This window comes from Patiria miniata, unplaced genomic scaffold (assembly GCF_015706575.1).
Source record: "Patiria miniata isolate m_02_andy unplaced genomic scaffold, ASM1570657v1 HiC_scaffold_18, whole genome shotgun sequence".
NCBI lineage: Eukaryota > Metazoa > Echinodermata > Asteroidea > Valvatida > Asterinidae > Patiria > Patiria miniata.
In genome coordinates this window covers 8,299,596-8,320,168 of record NW_024037056.1, presented here as the reverse complement: position 1 = coordinate 8,320,168, position 20,573 = coordinate 8,299,596, and the positions used below count along the sequence as shown (strand labels likewise).

Here is a 20,573-nt window from a genome sequence, read left to right as displayed (position 1 = left end):
ATCGCGCATGCAATTTTTTAGCGCTACACGCGACAGCGTTCTCAAACATGTCGAAAATCATGCACTTTCCGTCAATATTCTTGAACGTATCAAAATTCCATCAACTATGATGTTCAAGATAACATGTTAGACACATTACATGCATTATATGTTCTTGATGCAGCCAGACAACTACAAAAATGAAGAGAGGTAAATCTTCTTAATCATTTTCATCAATTCCATACCCTTTCCTTTAAGGCTCATTTTATTTAAAGGGTGTTTTTGCGGGTCTTTAAATTACCCGGTACATCTGTTGAAAACTATACTAAATGGTCTTTGTTGTGGAGAGAAGTTTTGGTTTCAAGTCATCTGGGAACAAACATTTTATTTCCAAATTCCAACGAGTCCGACTCTCTTTGATTTGCACTGGTAGCTGACAAAATGTGTGGACACAAAATGTACACAATCCAGCCAATTATCCCCATCGATCATTTTTTATTAAGTTGAAGGTGCAAGTTGGTGTTTTAAATGACCAAAGTCATGCTTTTAGCAGTATTGAAAAATAGCATGTGGAGTTGTGTCTTGGTTTATCTTTTGAGGAATATGCCTATTACAGATTCTTTTTAAAGTATGTCAACCGGCACATACATGTGCATGTACATGTACACATATATATGTACAGTTGAGTCTCGTTATAACAAACTCGTTCAGACCTAGCCAAATTGTTTGTTTTATCAGAATTTTGTATTAAGAGGAATATCAGTCCCATTCATTGTGCACATAAATGCACAGTCCGGACCAAGGCTTTATATTTGTTGTAACCAGAGTTTGTATTAACGAGAGTCGACTGTACAGTGTTGAGTGAGTACAAGTACTGGTATGATGTACTGGTACAAGTACAATGTACATGTACATGATGGGTAAGCCATGCATGCAATTATAATGCAAATCACACTCCCTACCGCGGCAGATCTTTGCTTTAATTGCTGCATTTCTTACTGGTAGGATTAGAGTGGAGTGATAAAGGTTGTAAGTAGGAGTGTAGTCTTCACAGATTTGAGCAGTAATTGGATTGATTTGGAATGGGTGGTAAAACTCAATAGTCTCATGCATTGTAGATGGACAGGAAATAAACTGAAGACTATTACAGTAAATATTAGTCTCCAAACTGTAAATATTTGAACTGTTCCACTGAAGTACAGTACATGTACATGTTTCTGCAGTGTAATGCTCTCAGCTTATGAAATATATACTTTGCATAAATGTATCAATTACCAAAAATTCAATCCATTATCAATTTTATACATTGTAGTAGAGTGTGTTGACGGTGCAGAGTAGGCTGAGAAGTGACTGAACATGTTTCTTTCATGTACATGTACATGTACATAGTATGTATGTACAATGTGTATACCAGTAGATTGCGCTGTACCTTTGTAATTGAGAATAACATCAAATACTTGTGAAATAAAGCCATTTGCTACATTTATGCACATAGTATGTACATGTACACCAACGTCCATGAACATGTAGATGTTCATTTCACATGTACAGCACAGTAAGACCAGATAAACATCTGTACGGTAAGTGTCAGCTGCTTTTGCTTGAGGCCCTTGGTTTCAATGCTGATTTGCACGGTATTCCTCTATAGCCCCTTTTCAGGGTACGCCATCTTGAAAATCAAAGAAACTCAAAAAAAAATAACCCAAACAAACATGGCAGCGTAAATGGTACAACTTTATGTGTGCGGTGAACAAGTGACTCTCGCAAAAGTTACAGCAGATTGACAATCTTATAAATGGATGGATAGGTCAAATTCCCCCGAAACATCAATGTAGGTCATGTCTCATTGCATTTTGAAGAAGGATCTAAGAATATTAGCCTAAAACAGGGGCGGAACTGAAGTTTCCGTGTAGCAGTAAATGCCACAGCACCGCCGTCTACGTCAGACTTTCGATTTCCACTTTTCCATCCATGGCTTTTTCTGAGCTGAAATTGCATTTATTTGGTAGGAACAACATGTAGTCAAGTTTACATTATAAGGCTATCCCTGAATTGTCTTTTGCACAGAACCTGTCGTTTCCCAGAAATAAGAGGAACTGGAGCCCAATACGAACATGAAAAAGGTTCCTTTCATGCAGACATTTCTCAATGGTCATGCACTGTACCTTCACTTGTTTAAATGTGCAAAATGATACAGACTTTCGAGACACCCGTCTGCTCTACTAAAAGACAGTTGTCTAAAAGGCCCGTATCATTTTGCACACGTGTAAATGAGTCAGGGTACAGTGCACGACCGTTGAGAAATTCCTCCATATACATGTAAGACAAATTGTTCATGTTTGTATTGGGCTCCAGTGCGGGTCCTGTGCGAATGACAATTTGCGGATAGCTTTATAATGTAAGTAGTTCCTGCCAAATAAATGCAATTTCAGCTCCGAGAATGCCACAGATGGAAAAGTGAGAATAGAAAGTGTGACGTTGATGGCGGTGCTGTGGCATTAACTACTAGTGAGTACTACACGGAAATTCAGTTGTTGTTTGTTTTCATTATTTGCCTAGCAATGATTTTCAAGATGGCGTTCCCTGAGGAAGGTCTATTCCATCATACACATATGTACTTCATTTTTTTGAAATCATGAATTTCCAAAACTGTTCATGAATACATCAGATACAACAGCAAACCTGAAGGTTCTTGTGTGTCCAATACCTTCAAACAATGACAGATGTTAAATGCAGAATATGTGACACTGTAATATTCATCACTATTGAGCAGACCTGGAGAGTTCTATGGATGTGCCACACGTTTTATTTTGAGAAGCACTGCACTTTTATCAGACTTACTGAATACATTTAGCATGGTGAAACATTCCTGACTAAAGAGCTAACAACAATGGGTTCCAGTCTTTATGATGGCCATTTTGAAAGGAAATTTGAAAATAGTGATTGATTGCGGTACCAACTGCTACATTGAATTTGACCCCGGCAAGCTCCATAATTGAGTGGTTAAGACATCTGTGCTAGTGAGCAGGAGGTCAAGGGTTCAAGTCCTGGCCTACCACAGTATTAGCTCCTGATTTTTTCCTCAGTGCACTCGGACAGAATTGAGTATGTACAGTGCATGTGAATTTATGCCTGTGAAGGGTAAAAACCCAATATTGAAATTTGGAAACCCCAAACATACATACTGTAGCAATGCATACTTGTAGAAAGATTACTTGAAAGCATAACGGCCAAAAATGATTTATCCAATCTGTGTCTCCCAGCAGTCAAGCTAGAGGAACTACATGTACAGTACATGTAATTCATCCATTTTATTGAACCCATAATTCAAGACTATGGTCACCTATGTTAAAATTGCATACATGTACTTACCTGGACAGTGGATTGCCACTGAAGTCAATAACGGTCAACGCCTTGCAGTACTTGATATTGTCTGGAATTTCTATTATATCTGCAAGAATAATACAACATACATGGATTCATTATTTCAAGGGTCAAAGCTCTTTATCAAATTTTTAAGAAAATATGTTTACTGTGATACCAAGCAGTTTGAAATGTCTACTTGTTGGTAAGCAAAACTGTCATTATGTACATGTACATTCATTTGATTACAAGAGATAAAAACAGGTTTTCAACCTTGTCCCTAAGGTTATACAAATGTACATGCACGCAAATGTACCGGTACACGTACGGTATATATGTATGTACGTGTAATGCATAAAGCAAAAACCTTGTCTAACCCAATCCAACATTTGCATTCATCCATGACATTGACAACTGTATACATAGTGAATACATGAAAACGACATGTTCTGCATGTACATGTACATGCATACATGTCACTTCCAGTACATGTACATGTACAGTACATGTAATGTACATGTAGATCCTATCACAAACAACACAATCTAGGATTTAGGCTGACAAATTGCAAGTGACTGCGCTGATTATCTTCCACACTTTGCCCAAGGACATTGAATAACTCACTTACACAGGAAACTCTGCAGGGAAAGGAAAAAAACTAGTGAAGAAACAGGAGTGGCATGTGTACACGATCCTGTAGCAAGGTACGGATGGCGTCCTACATGTCTTAACAAATGCTCCCCCAAAGGCTCAAACGTTCCCTGGTTTTATAATATTAATAATGTTTCAGGTTGAATTTCCCTGGAAACTCTGTGACGGAATGTAATTTTGTAAAGGTCAGGCTCGTGTTGTATTTCTCAGGATGCGGTTAGGCAAATGCTAGCAGGGACAGTGTAATGTAAGTGTTACTCAACGACTCAAAAAAGGGTGAAGCAATAATATCACAAGTGCAGGGTTACATTGTAGAATGCAAGATGCGTGGCATTGATCAAAAATAAAAACCCTGGTTTCTGTGCAGCATTTTGACATTACAAAATACACAAAACAATCAAAACCTCTGTTTGTATGTGAATAAATTTGCCAGTATAATTTTTGTTGAAAAAAAAGGTTCATATTTGCAATTTCGTTAACTTTCTGTAATTGGTTATTCAAAAATGACAAAAACACTCAATGCAGATAAAAATGCAATATATTTCATGTAAATGTATCTTTCATATGAACACACTCACATGAATGGCACGCTTAGAATGCCATAGTTTCCCTCTGACAATGAGCAGAATTTACTGACCAAACAATTGACTTTCCACTGATTCCTCTCAAAAACACACAAAAGGGATTTCTTTTACATGGTTTTGCCAATAAAAATAACTTTTATGTCACTGACCTTTACAATGTCAAAGAGCCCTAATATTGAAGGACACTTCACACTTGAAGGTCATTTCTGCCTTATGGCAGTACAATAAGGTTTTGCATTTCAATATATGCACAACAGGTTGAATCAGAGTGGAATACAACCAACTACATGTACATGTAGACTACTGTCTAAGGCCATGCTACATGTTATGTAGTGACCAATATGGTATTTGTAACACCTTACAATTGTGGCTAACTATGTACCGTAATACACTTTTCAGGAAACAATTTATTATGCCCACATGAAACAACAATGAAATGAACATATTTTGTCAACACAAAGTGTAAATAAATGTAAAGAATTTCAATATTTTGTAAACACTGCATACCGGTACATGTACATGTACTGTACACTGTAGATCTGTATGCTGCAAAAGTGTCAAGGAGAGAGGGGGACAAAAAAGGGCGGTGTGGAAATATGGTCATGCATAATGTAAAACCACACCTGCCTGTATGGCTAACCAACTAATGCACATGTTTGTATACATGTGCAGGTGTGGCTTACCAGTGAACAAACTTTAGATGAAGGTGATGAATGAATCATAAGTTAACATCAGAACAAAATATTGATGCATCATGGTGTACATTTGTACTGTACGTGTACAAACGTCATGCATGCACATGAAATCAAATTTGGAAGAGGAACAAGCATCCCTTGTCTCTGTGGTGTGCAGCCAGGTACTCACACAGGAGAATTTGGGGGTAACTTGACTCCCAAATTACCGTACCTACCGGTATAAATACACAGCATTTACATAACTTGCAACATATTACATAAATTGGCTTAAGAGTGTCTTTGCAAGGTATAGTACAATGTAGTCTTTAATTCAGCAGTTTATAGTTACCACTATTGGGTACATGTATGTTTTGTTCCTTGGATGCATGGCAGTGTGAGTATTGTCATCAGAAGGTCTACTTCATATCCCAGACTACCGGTAGCTAATAATAGTCCTGATCCTAATCACTAGAGCAACCATTTCCTGTAGGGACTGGTTTGCTAAGGGGGCATTCTATGATGTCATCAACCACAGCTCATTGGAAATATCCGTCACTGGGACTCTTGCTGAGCTTACACTGGTATTTGCTGGTGTACACAAGTCAGGTGGCATGTTAGCATTAAATTAATGTATGTGTATAGATGTACCTATCAGGACCATCGCCTTTTCAGGATAACACATGAATTGATGTATACATACATGTACGGTACATGTACATTGTATGCATGAAGTTGTAAGCCAGTTATGAATACCGTATGTTTAAAAGTAACTTTCTTAATGCAATCACTGTAATATATCCTCAAAGCTATAGGCCTACTTGTCATATTCCCTTCCGTGTTGAAAGTCATATTCCCTTCCGTGTTGAAAATCAAATTCCTCACAAATGCAGACCTTCCATTTTCCTACAATACCAAGTAATACCCATTGGAATGCATGTAACGATCCTTTTACAATCCAGACTTAAACCCTCATGCACTCTTATCATACCTGAACGAGATAATCTGTAACGATGTCACACCTTCCAAGGCATTGGGTATTTGCTTCCCATGAAACATTATAGGGCCAACATGTACACACGTACATACATGTATGGGCAAAGTTTGAAAGATCAGTATTAAACAGAACAGGTACATGTAGAATATAAAACTGCACACAACTGTACGTTGAAATTTTGAATTTGTGTGTGTGTTATAATAATCACACTGAAGACTTTTAGAGTGCAAAATTGTGGTCCTCAAAAATCAAGCCATTGCTGTGCTGGTCTTGATTCCTGTCACACATTTCATTTTAAAGAGGCTGCTTCAAGCACAATGTGCTCTCAAGTCTCACTGGTGTGAAATCTAATTTTCCACACTGAATAACCACTACTACATGTACATTAATTCTATGCAGCACCTGTCTCATGTTGGAAGCTTCGGCTAAGTAATACGGGTAGTGTATGTACATTACAATGTACATGTACATGTGTGTAACTTGATTGATATTCACTGCTGGGAGTATGCACTTGCTGCAGCATCACTTGTAAATCAACAGGGTTTGTCTAGTTTGTTAAGGGCTGTCCATTTCCGAATAATTTAGTATTCGATCACTCGAAACTGCCTTTGACCGATTATTCGGTATTCAAAACTGCCAGCTGCAACTGCGTGCTGCGCTGATAAAAAGTTGCACAACGAGTGCACCAGTTACAATTTACTTGCAGCGATCGATATGTGGTGCTGGAGTGTTTCGCAGTATTTTATAAAAGGTTTTAACCTGCTAAAAGTACATGTATGTTAACAATGAAAAACAATTACCATCGACAGGAAAAGTGGCACTTCACAATAAATTGCCGCAACTTTAAGATAAAATAACATCACAGTCATCGTGTATATAATGGGCGTAGTTTTTTTTTTCATTTAAATCCAAATGGCGAAAAGCTATTTGATGATGGACTATTCGAGTACATGTATTCGGTATGATTGGGACAGCCCTATTTTTGTTTACAGTTTTCTTTGCGAGACATGTGGATTTCCTGTGACCCACACCTTTGAAATAAGGCCCCCAAAAATAGTTCTGCTTCTTGTTACCCTACCTACCCTATTCTGACAGCCCCTACCCTAATTTTTTTATGGGAAAAATGAGAAAAACACCCAAAACCATCAATTACTACCTTTTACCCTTGACTACACGCAGACGCCTCCATATGATCGTACACAAAAAAAATTGCCAAAAAAATCCAAAAATTCTCTACCTATCTACCCTATTTTTGAATTCTGGTAACCTCCAAACAAAAGTGAGCCTTTAAAGTACATGAGGCTTCACCTCACCCGTTACATGGGGAGACGGCTTCGCCGCCAGGCACCCACAAGTGGCCCGCTTCACCAGTGAGTCCTCGCTTCATGGGGGATCAACTGTAGTGGCCTAATTTGCATTTTAAGCAACTGGTGAACATGTACACCCTTCATGCTATGAAGTACATGTACATGTACAGCAGTGATGTACTGTGTAGAAGTGCATCATATGTACTGTACATGTACAACATAACCCAGCAGCAGTCAGATAACTAGAAAATACCTGACTAGTCAAGATGATCATCACAGCCAATACAACTCCATTTAGAAGTTTGGAAGGACAGTGAATGCAACTGACTGTAGACTGTATTTAGACTGATTGTTTTACTCCTACTCCTAGCTTCAGAGATCTCATTGTTTGCTACATTGTACTTGCTACATACTGTACAATGTACATGTATAAACACACTACATGTATATCTGTACATGTGTACTTGCCATGACTGCTTGTGACACGTGTTAGTTCCTTTGAGTCTGATTGGTTGCTCTTACAAGTCAGTCCCGTCATGGTAAGGCCGAAGAAAAAAAATAGTTCTGCTTCCGATTACATGCCTTTCAAAAATAGGGTCCGTCGGTCTGAATTTTTTTTTGGGGGGGGGCCAATATTTTTTATGTAGATTGAATGGGGTATTCAATTATATGCGAAGTTTTAGCCTGAACTATTTCCATTGCACTACAAAAGCTATACACAAAATGGCCACGAAAAGTGAATAAAACCTACCTTACATGTAATTATTGTCAATATATTTACGTTCAATAATTCTTTTAAAATAATGGAAAATTCAGGCCGTTCGCATCATATGCACAACGCTAGTCAAGACGGGAAGCTGGCCAAAACTCCGAAGTGCGTGTGATGCACTCTGCATGTGTGGCCCGCGGCCGACAGACCTCGTTTTACGGTCGAAAATTTCGGGAAATACGCTGCATGTATCACTCCAAATACGAGTAGTGCGATCTCAAAATGAACTCTTGAACATGGAAAATACATACACAGACAAGATAGATCAATTCTGTGAATTAACTTGCAAAAATGTTCTTTCTCCATCGGTGTTTTCTTGGCATTTTTACGATGTCGAATCCGACAAGTTGACACTGACAGTGCACGTACTTAATGCATAGCCATGCTAGCGCTATCGCATAGCCATGACAGACTGGTTACCGCACTTTCATCATGTCTTCTAAATTGGCCCCTGCGTGGCGCGGCGGGAACCAGTCGTCACTGCATTGAGCAAGGTTTACGCACGTGATTATCATCACCCTGACATCGAATTGCGAGGTATGATGACAGATCGCAAAGCGAATTTGGTTTCTTTTGAAAAAAATAGCGAATGTATGTAAGAAAACAAATAAATACAAGCATTTTTTGACGCAAATGGGTTATTGAGAGGTATTTTGTGAAGACAGAAAAGACAACAAGCTTTTATTTTTATTTATTCAATCTTTTTTCTTTTCTTTTTTGGAATTGCCGATAAAAAATTTAGGGTCGCAGCCTAAAAATAGGGTCGGTCGCGTAACTGGAAGCAGAAGTATTATTTTTGTTTGGCCTTAGCTAATATCAGTGTGTTGATGTTGATGACACTTAACCTCAATGAGGTCTTCAAAGTAGACAGCTGCAGTCCTACCACATTAACACCCCTTTGACCTATTTCTTCAATGGTGGCAATGATGAGACTACTACACATGCTACATCTTGATATGGACACAACATGTCCTCATTTCTGGAGCTTGTTTACATTCCTACTTAAAGAGGTTGTGGAATGCTCGAAGACATTTCCGTCATTTTTCGGGTATATGTAGCCTAAGGTGTGATGAAATAAAAACGACTATCGTGTCTGTCATGAAATGAGTACAAAAGGTACTTTTGAGAGCTGTTTTTCAGGTCCTGTTTCGACCCGAACGTGCAATTTGTGTAAAAGTCGTGGTTGGGGGCAGCAAACAAAACATAGTAAATCGCGACATAATAAACAGGACTCGTTTATACTACGCTGCATCGGGAGTCCTCAAAAGCTCGCAAAAGTACCTTTTGTACTCATTTCATGACAGACACAATAGTCGTTTTTATTTCATCACACCTTAGGCTACATATACCCGAAAAATGACGGAAATGTCTTCGAGCATTCCACAACCTCTTTAAGGCTGGTACATACATGTACATATGTGTACATGTACAAAATGTACTCCGTGTGAAAGCAAACGCGAATGTGAATAGCCTTATGAGTTGCATGCACCTCAAAGGGTGTTCTTGGTTATTTTAATTTATGAATTCACGAAAGGTTTACTCATGTCTATCCCAGCGATACAAAACCATTTGCCCTCGAACTCTGCCTTAATACATACATGTAAGGTCAATGTGTGAGATCACAGCAAATATTTGTGACTGTGAATTCGCACAAGTTGAATACGTTTCAACTCCAACAAATCGCAGTGACAGTTTCCTGATGTCGTATTCACTTTGCATTTGCATTTAGTTTATCCTTGCAAGCCCTAATGACAGGACCAGTCAAACTCAGAATATTGGTACACGCATTGACCCAAACACCTAAATGGTTATGAAACCGAAAGTTGGATTGTACATCATACATGTACCTCCTGATCAAATATCCAATAACAAAAGTGACAGTTTCACACAGGCAATACTTGGAATAGTTAAAGCAGGCATGCAACTGGGAAATCACAAAAAAAAAGGAAATTCACATTTTTCCCAGACTTTGTACAGTGTTTTTCTATTTTCAATGGCACACATGGGAAGTAAAAAAAGAGGAAATCAGCTGATCCGAGGAAAAGTTGCATGCCTGTTAAAGGGAAAAAATGTACCTTTTCGTCATATCACTCCATGCATTGGTGTACATTTACATGATTCACAGAACAACGTACAGTTTCTTATTTTATAGTTGAGTTTCAAATCATCACTTTGAACAGGAAATTCCCTACATGTACAATGTACATGTAGTTAGTAAATATCAGTTTAAAACCCATTAGGACCTGTATTACATTGTGTTACATTGTATCACATTGTGTTTATTCCCTGCTGAATCCATCAAACCAGAGTGCTTGGGCAGTCCAGTCAGTAATAGGCAGGGTGCATTCCGGAGCTACATGTACATGCACAGTGATTAAAGGGTCGGCCCAATATACGCCTTAGTGCCTGGCAAGAACTTATACATACATGCACTTTGTATAAGGTGTCTTATTTGCATCCATATTTACAAAATGAAATAAAATTGAATATTATTTATACATTAATACATGTACTGGGTGGTCAATTTCTTGATAATCGTAAAACCTGACATTGGCAGATCTTGGTTTACAGACATCTTTAATTCTACATTACTTGTACACTACGTTACAATTCATACATGTACATGTACATCAAATAAACTGGAAGGCAGATGCTGTGGAAACAAGGTGCTATTTCTATTTTTATGTTCCATTTTCGGAAAACTTGTTAACCAGGTTTTTTTAGGGGGATCAAACATTGAAACATTTATTCTCAGTGGATAGGGCAGCTAATATCATTTGTGTACTGTACACAACTGAAATAAAGTTTTAGATTGGGAACAGAATAGGCTTAATATAACCTTACACAGCTGTTAAACTACATGTACAAGTACACATTATCTTGACGCTATTACAAAAATAGTGACAAGTTCATGTAGGTCTGCATGTACTTGAAATGGTCTTGCAATATAAAGCAGCTGGCACACAGTTTTGTACAAACAAGTTCATTGTGTAATTTTTGGTTTGTTGAAAACTGCTGTTAATTGTTCAAGTTCAGTGACCTATAAGTGGTGGGCAGCTGTGTTCAGTGACCTGTGAATGTCGACAGTAAGCTACATGTAGGCCTATTACATCTCTCATGGTTTAGTGGCTAGCATAACTCTACACGTACAAGTATACATACCGGTATATATTACCCAGTACGGTACTGTATTAAAGGTACCGAATTCCTCCAAATTTCAGGGTGATGGTGATTGTATATTTTACACAGAAAAGGACCGCCCATAGTTGGTATAGAATCATTGGCTAATATTCCAAAATGAGAGGCTGAACAGAAGAAAATTAATTTAATGTATGTACGTATGTACATGTATATGTCTCCATCTAAATTCCACTGTGCATGTAAGGCTGAAAACCTGACAGTTCATCAAAAAGACATGCCGATGGACAAATGTTATTGGCATGGAGAGCAAAAACAAATTTCCCTGGTCCCGACCGTCTCAAAATTTTGACTAGAAGTTGCTAGGGAAAAATCTTTGATATTATTTTCACGACAAGATACTTTTAGAATGCAAAACAACTTTCAAATCAGAATTTCAGATACATGTATCATTGTTTCGTTTCAGTAAGCGTACCGACATGTATTATTCATGGTGTGTATACATACGTTGTACATGCACACATACATTGAACATTTGGTCTTAAGTGCGGACATACATGGACGCCTTTCGATAAGACTTTTGTTTCTTGTTGGCTACTTTACAATTCTGTTTATCCCAAATCTTTGATAACCTTCAGATTGTTCACACTGTACATGTACATGTATGATCTTATGTTGGTAAAAAAAAAATTTGCATCACGGAAATTTCTAGACCATTATCGTTATAATCACGGAGCTATAAACTTGGACAGCGGCCCAGATTCTGGACACAACAGACTTGCCGAGTCACGGGGAGATTGTCTCGATTGTTTGAGTAATTTTAGGCCCATGTTTTGTTGATTGGTAAATGTGAAATGTTGCTTATGTTGTTGCTGTCGTATGATTTGTTTTTTCAAAGACATCTGCGGCCATCATAGTATTGCTGTAGTTTTGAAACCCAGTTTCCTGAGTTGCCGGATTTGCCGGTACTGAAAAGTTGCAACATTTTTTTTTAATACGAGCTTCCAACTCCATTACCATCCTGCTCCATGATCTTATGCAACTTTTACTTTGCTAATTTCATGAATGTGAACTGATGTCAAATTATTTGAATGAAATGGAGTACAGTTACAGTAAATTTGCTTTTCAAAATTTGGCAAGATTTGTCCGGACAGGTCTGTCGGATTATAATGCTGCTGGGGCCAGTGCAATTCAAGAGTTGACCTTTGATTTTGTGCATACATGCAAATACCTACCTCAGCTCACCATCCCAGAATCCCAGTTGTTTGACTTGCTTGAATATAAAAAGCTAATCGTCTTTCTCCTTTTATTATTTCTTTTTAAGTGTTAACGAATAGCTTTTCTGACATACATGTACATGTATTATATTTTAATAAATGACAATAAAACTTATAAAGTTTTTACAATTAAAACAATATTCTAAGTACTTAGCAGAAATGATAAATAGATAGTGCATGAAAGTTTTAAGTACTGGTGCGAGTTCAAAAGTATAGATTTCATATTGGATCAAAACAAAATTTCAAAAACATAAGTTTTTCCTAACATCCCAATTTTTCAGCATTGTTACCGAAAACATACTATTTTTTTTTTTTGACCTACTGTGCAGTTTTAGGTTTATGAGATTTGAGTCGTTTTGGCAATGTCACAATTAGGGGTCTGCTTTTACCAATATTTTTGGGTACATGTTAAGGAACATCAAATACTCATTTTTCCTGAACTTTAAACCTACAAACTTTAAAGAATTAATTATGATCTTTCTTTAAAAAATAGAATAGAAGATAAAAGCAGAAATGTATTGTCCTGATTCAGGGGCCACCTTCTGGCCGGTTTAATTAAACACTCTCCACCAATAGGAAAGGGTTAAATGGATCAGGTGTTTATGAATTGTAATTCAAACAAAAGTCCAACTCATTTAAACAAAACTATATTTCAGGGTATGTATGAGTTTATGCATTTGTTTATAAATCCAAAACCAGAGTGTTTGTATCTCAACACGGAAATTACATTTATGTGCTGCACGCATTGGATCTAGGGCCATCCATTTTCAAATAAATTAGTATTTGAATACGCGAAACTACGTTTGACAGAATATATTGTCAGCTGCGACTATGTGCCGCGCCGGTCAAAAGTTGCACGCAGAGCGCGCACGTTATATTTTGGGTGCAGCGATCGATATGGGCCGCTTCAGTGTTTTGCAGTATTTTGTACACTGTAACTGTCAAGGGCTTTTCACCTGCCATGGGAACAATGAATCGCCGTCCACAAAAAAGTAACCGTCATCAAAAAAGTGGCACCTGATAATAAAGTGCTGTAACTTTATGATAAAATTGCATTACAGTCGTGTGTTGTTTTTTTAACCAGCAAAATGCTATTCGAATGTTCGGTGAATGATCAAATACAATGTACAATGTACAGTAGTGGAATTATCTTGGACAGCACTGATTTGATCTACATTGAAGTACCACAGCATACAAAGTAATCAAAAGTACAATGTACCTGTGGAATGTTAAACTCCTGATAAGCTATCATGTAAAACACATACTGTATGCATGATTCTGCATCATTCAAAGAAAAGCATTCAAAAGTCTTGTAATCCAAAGTTCCTTTACTGCTCAGGATCTGTGCAACTAAGCATGGACCATTTCAGTATTTGGACACCGCCTACAAAACTTTTAACTTTACTCAGCACGATCACACCATACAAGTACAAATCTGTACACAAAATATATTGGGTTCAATACTGCATCTTGTATCTGAGTGAATTCTTTGTGTTTCCAAACTACCAGTACCTTCTCATTCTAAAGGGACAAGATCTGAAGCTGATAATATCTCATATTGCTGCATTGTCATCCTTGCCACTGCTGGTTAAAATATATCTGTTGTCCATATCATGCCAAGCTGAAAGTTGAATTTTGGAGGTAAATTTGTAAGAATCATACGTGAGCCAAGTATAACTGTTGGCTTTGTAAGGTTGCGCTACAACTGGAACACGTTTTATGTGTGTATTTGGTTTAGCTCTGTACACTATCATCAGGTGAAATTTCAGGAAGTCTGAAAGATTGATGTTTCAAAAACTAGAGCGTGATCATTTTGAGGAAAATTACACCAATTCACTTAAGTTTTGTTCCTTCGTGTGCATTGTAATCATGGACATTGACTTTGGCTTTCAATAATTACTGCTTTGGAATTCATTGTGATTAACTGACTATCCTGCTGTAATACCATGAGCCTTACTCTAGATATGCGGCACAATCTCTCAAAATTGTGAAGAATTTGTGTCCAGAATTATGCAGTTCTTTCTGCACAATTTCTATATTTCTCCTGTTAGTGTTTACATTCAGTTTGTCTTAATGCCCTTGACTTTCTTAAATTCAATATCTGAGCAGACCATCTTAATCACATTTTGGTGTACATGTACCACTATCTCACAGCCTCCACAACATTTTGAAGCAACATAAATACAGGTACATTGATGACAAGGCAATAGCACAGATGAACACCACCATGTACATGTACATGTACATGTTCTTGTAGAGTGTCTAAAGAAATCTTCCCCCTCAATCAGGCGACATAACAGGAAAGCCTGCATTAACAGCAAGTAAGGTGTGTCAAGCTAGGATGACAAATTGACAGAAGACAACAGGCCCTGAGAAATATCACACAACACAAACATACTTACCCCAGATTACTAAATTAGCGCATAAATGACACCCCCATGCTTGTATTCTCTTTGGAAAATATTTACAGTAGTTTGATACAGGATGATTTGAACTATCGGAATTGTACTTAAGACACTTCTTTTGGTGTTTAATTTATTTAAAGCCAAATGAATACATTTGTATTTCCGTTTAACTGAAGAAAAAAAAAGAAATACCGAAATAATGAGAAAAGAACAATTCCACACTAATGGGCCAATTAGATAAGTGTATGGATGTTGCATATAAAGGGTAAAAGATGAGCTAGTATTTTGTTCAGTTTTTTTCCTATACCTTGCTAAGTTGAAAGTAACTAGGACAAGACAAGACAAGACAAAAAATGATATCTTTTTTATTTGAGAAAATAACTGGCATCTTTTCTGTGTGATACGTACATGTACATGTTTGTAACGTGTAGTGTGTCTGCACTGCAAGGAAAAGGGTGCTTAGGACAAATTCAGTTTATTTAGGCACTTCCAGTGATGTTATTAAGCCATTTTAGATTATTATCAAGCAAAAATATTTATATAACAGTTTTCACACTGGCTTCAAATTCATGATGTGATCAAGCATGACACTGGCACAAAGCATTGATTATAAAATGCAATTGTTCACTGGTATTTCCACAAACACATCTTATTACCATTATGCCCATGTACATACTATGTACATGTATGTACATGTACATGTATATGTACAGTCAAATGTAGGTGTGAGAAATCTGGAAGCAAAAGTCACACACACAGACACTTACAAGGTCAGCTAATGCTAATCAATAAATGACAAAACTTCCTTTCATTTTTCATGGTCACTGCCTGGCCCTGAACAACTTCTACATGTACTTGGTATGTGTATGTAATTGACAATGCAGACAATGGGTCAAAAGCTCCATTTCCTTGCATTGCGTATTCTACACAGCTAGCTGCATAAAACTTTGTTGTACAAGCTTTCTGCTCAACCACACAAAGTCATGCACGCAAACATGCTAAACAACATAGAGACATGGTTTTACATTCATCTGTAAAACTAAAAATGCACTTTAGGCAAAAAAAAAAAAGTCTCCGGTTTCTGGTATGCGCGCGCGTCGCCGTAGCCATGCGCGTCGGCAAAATGAAAACGTTTTTTTTTAATGAAAGATGATGTCCCAAAACCGCCAAACTCACTGGTTTGACTGGAATACTGCTGCTGCACAATTTTATCGTGTTTTTAGATTGGGTTATGGTCGAGAATAAGTTTGATGTGGCCTCTCTGGACTCCCATATATTTGCACTAAGTTTAGTCGGACACCATTTGCAGTCATCAGCACACATTTGAAGCAAAAAAGTCAGGTAAAAAAAAAAAAAAAGCCGCGTCGCCGCATCACTTTTTGGGCAAGCTCCATACCAGAAACCGGAGACTTTTTTTTTTTGGCCTTAAGAACCATTATTACATTACACATTCTCTAATGTAGTTCAATAGCATGACACAACTGTAGCAATCAAATGACTTACCATTGCGACTGATATCAAGTTCAGTCAGATTCATAAAGTTCCCTACTTCTGCAGGTAGTCTCTCAAGTTCATTGTCACTCAGTCCCAGCTTACGCAGGTTTTGTAGCCGGAAAAATTGCTGAAAGATTTGGAAACAAAATATAAGGATTACTATGTCACAACCTTTACTAAATTTAAAGCAACACAAAATTATCAAACATTGTCAAATGACACTGCATGAATACCTAGACTTGAAAAACATGAGAAGTTTAAGTTTGTGTCAAAATCCTGAGAACTTAAATTATAATCCATGATCTTGAGAACACTTCACAGTCCAGTCAAACATGTACAAACAAGCCTCTGAATTTTCCCATTTATTGAGCAAATTTTCCCAAAGAACTTGGTTCACTTGATAGCATGAGTACCACCCTTGCCACAAAATCATATCCCTGACACAACCTAATGATTGTATGTGTTGACACTTATTCATAGTACATGTATGACTGGGCAGGCCTAGCACTAGACCCGTCAATAACAACGTCATGCGTAACTGTGCAATAAAAACCTTCTACGTGGTCCAACTTTCTACATGTATGTCATTTGTCCTATGATATTAAATACTCAGACGTCAAGAATACAGTGAATATTCCAATTGGCGTAACAATCGGCATTCCAAATAAATTCGACTTTTTGGAGAGAGAATTTACAACTTTTGATCTTATCACACGGGTCTCTGGTACCCCGACATAGTAGGAGCCCGCCGATAAATTATAGGAGCCCGCCGAGTTCCTGTTAGCTCTGCAGAACGCTACAGAACGCATGTGAGCATGCGATTAGACAGTTCTTGTTTCGCCTGATCGATCGGCAGCTGTTTCATGTCGCAGCCAAATAGTCGTTTTAGACACGTTTCCAGTCCTCTCACCGCGCCGTGCTAGTATGAGATTAATTAATTATGTGAGACTCATTTTCCTCTTTGAGTCTCGTAGCATGGCACGGTGAGAGGACTGGAAAGTTGTCTAAGAGATTGTCTATTTGGCTGCGACTTGAAACAGTCGTCGATCGTTCAGCGTTCTGCAGAGACAACAGGTACTTGACTAGACCCGTGAACGTGGCTTTATACATAGCCACGCAAGATTGTACGAGTACCCTGACCCGGACGGCTCCTACCATTTTGCGTGTGCATGACTCGTAGTACCAGCGTACCGTGCGTACCTCAGAAAATCAAAAGTTCGGCTCATACGTTTGTCTAGACCCGTGAACGTGGCTTGTAAACTACGCCACGTTCTTATGTCATTTCGAACCTGGCGAACGTGTCCCTCTGACTCCCTCCGTTACACACACTGGACGTTATTTTGCCTATGTAATAAGTACTCACATATGAAGCTGTCTTGAATTCTATTTGTACGTCAAAACTTGCATTTGACGAAAATTGAGGAAAATTCTGGCCCCGGTTCATGAAGTCCGTCCGCTACTGCTAGCTGCCATTTTCTCCCAACTGACGCACGCGCATTGCGTTTTATTTTCGTATGATTGACGGCTGTTTACTGTCGCAGCTAAAACAGACATCGTTTTAGACAAGTTTCAAGTCCTTTCCTCTCTCACCGCACCGCACGCGGTCGCACGTGCGCCCGCGTGTGTGTGCACACACGTACTGTACACGAGATGAGCCGAGCAGCCAATCGTCTGCGGGGTTTTTTTTTCGGGGTTGCGACATGAAACAGCCGTCAATCTGTCCAAGCGACTCAGACGCGTCCGGGGTTATTTGTCAGGGTGGGTCCGGTCAGGTTAAAATCTAATTTCTACACGTTCGTATGGGTCTGTACTGATGGGCAAATTTCGTCGAAATTACACAGCCGAAACAATCGGACGGGCAAATTTAGATTTCTAGGTGAGTACTCAACACCCATACGGAATTATGTCTGTCGGATCGATTTCGCCAGGTTCGAAATGAAACAAGAACGTGGCGTTGTATACAACGCCACGTTCACGGGTCTAACGTTTGTCATGTCGAGGTCGTTATTTCCCCTCAAATTTCTTGACAATGCAAGACCCTACACTCGCGTGATTTTACAGCAAGCTTTGTATGCAAGTAATAATACTTGTGAAATGTCGTGCCGCGTGACAATTTCGAGTGTAAACACGAGGACCGAGCATGGTGTTGTTTACAACGCCACTTTCACAGGTCTAATAGTAGTGCTTGTAGTACTCGACAGGCTCCTATCATTTTGCACGTACAGGAGTCGGGGAACCAGAAACCCATATGATATGATCAAAAGTTGTAAATTCTCTCTCCAAAAAGTCAAATTTATATGGAATGCCGATTGTTACGCAGATTGGAATATTCACTGTATTCTTGACATCTAAGTACTTAATATCATAGGACAAATGACGTACACGTTATGTAGAACATTAACACATTGAAACTTGAATGTTTTTATTTAAAGGGAATATACAACATTTGCAAACATCGAAAAATAAAACTACCAAGTTTTTACGAAATACCTTACTAGGATGTTGGTAAATGACAGTCTCAAGCATCTTGTAAAATTATGGCACTTGGTGTGAAGTCATTTTCAAGAAAATTGTATTTTTGTAAACATTTCCAACGGTGGTCGGCCGACCAGCGTTGGAAAAACCTAACTATTTTTCAACTACTGCTCCAAATTTACCATTTTTTCAGTCCAAATTTTGTTTGCTATTGGTTACATGTTCATGATGAACGGGTGCAGGCCAGCTAGACTGGTTCCCTTGCCTTACAATTTTCCATCATCTATAAATTGATCCATTTTATCTTTTGTGGAGTCAGGGAACCAGACTACTTGAACATTTTTGTTTTTCTTGGTTTTTCCAACCTTTTCGAACACCAAACTTAAAAAATGTCAGTGTAATAATATTTGATCTATTATACTAACCTCTCAAATAGTTCATTTCTGAAAATTACAGCAAAAGCCAATGATGTACATTCCCTTTAATAACAGTACTGGTAACACAGTTACACATAAAGCCAATGACACCACGTTCAAGGGTCTAGTTAAGTGCCCACAAATGGAAAAGTAGGCCTAGGTAGCACTGCAGTAGCACTAGTTAAAAATGGAGGAAAGTTCTTATTCATCCATCCATCATGTCCATGGTTTAAATGACAGACTAACTTATTTTGGCAGGTTTAAACACTTTTTTTTTTAAATTAGCCAGTGATCTATTAATATAACCAAGCTATTTAAATGGGTATGGATAGACATAATCTGTAAGACTCTATATCAAATAATTCAAAAGATTCTCACCCTAGGTAGGTCCCTAATCTGGTTTGCATCCAGTAACAACTCTTCAAGAGTGCGAGAATAGCGGTAAATATCGTCCGGTACCGCCGATAAATTCCCGTGACGGCGGTCTACATAATCCACATGCCTGTTACAGGCTCGAAACAACGGAATACAGCGGAACATGGCGGTATAATTCCGCGTCTACAAATGAAGGAGTATAGATCCGAAGTTTAGGAAAGCATGGGCTCGTACAAAGGCTGAATTTGAAGAAAATTAACAGAAACCACGGCGATGAGTTCTCAGACTGGAATGTGTTAGACGATACCCTACATTCTCAAACAAGATGTCCGCCCGTATGACGTCATCAGACCAGTGAAGGATCAGGACAAGCGCCCGACCCATAAACAAAAAATTATGTGTGCTGATTCGTAAGATACTCGTAGTGCTTCGGTTACCAATCTGCTGACAAAATTATGACCCCAAGAGGGCGGTAGAAGGAATTGCCAATCTTCTTGTTCTTTTGGATCGTACCGCCGACTCTGTGACCACCAAGGTGAACATCATGGGTAATTTACTTCAAGCCATTAGATGATGTCCTCATCGCCTTTTGGTGGTCTGAAGTCGGGGCAGTCATGAATGATGTGGTTGATGGTTTCACAGTGGTCTGCTCCGTTTGAGCTGGTGGTTCCA

General features: G+C 38.3%; 1 protein-coding gene across 9 annotated transcripts in view; it reads right to left on the bottom strand.

Moving 5' to 3' along the window:
- Positions 1-20,281, bottom strand: part of LOC119724484 (protein scribble homolog) — an 81,196-nt gene extending 60,915 nt beyond the window's left edge. For 3 of the 9 annotated variants that reach the window (XM_038195560.1, XM_038195556.1, XM_038195559.1), the window contains exons 1-3: positions 19,905-20,278; positions 16,645-16,762; positions 3,352-3,430 (exon numbers count right to left, since the gene is read on the bottom strand). In XM_038195560.1, coding sequence (XP_038051488.1) covers positions 3,352-3,430; positions 16,645-16,762; positions 19,905-20,066 — 359 coding nt within the window. In that variant the 5' untranslated portion in view covers positions 20,067-20,278. Of the gene's footprint in view, positions 1-3,351; positions 3,431-16,644; positions 16,763-19,904 lie in introns of all 9 variants that reach the window. The other 6 variants (XM_038195557.1, XM_038195562.1, XM_038195561.1 and 3 more) reach the window with 4 other exon arrangements.
- Positions 20,282-20,573: the final 292 nt, after the last annotated feature.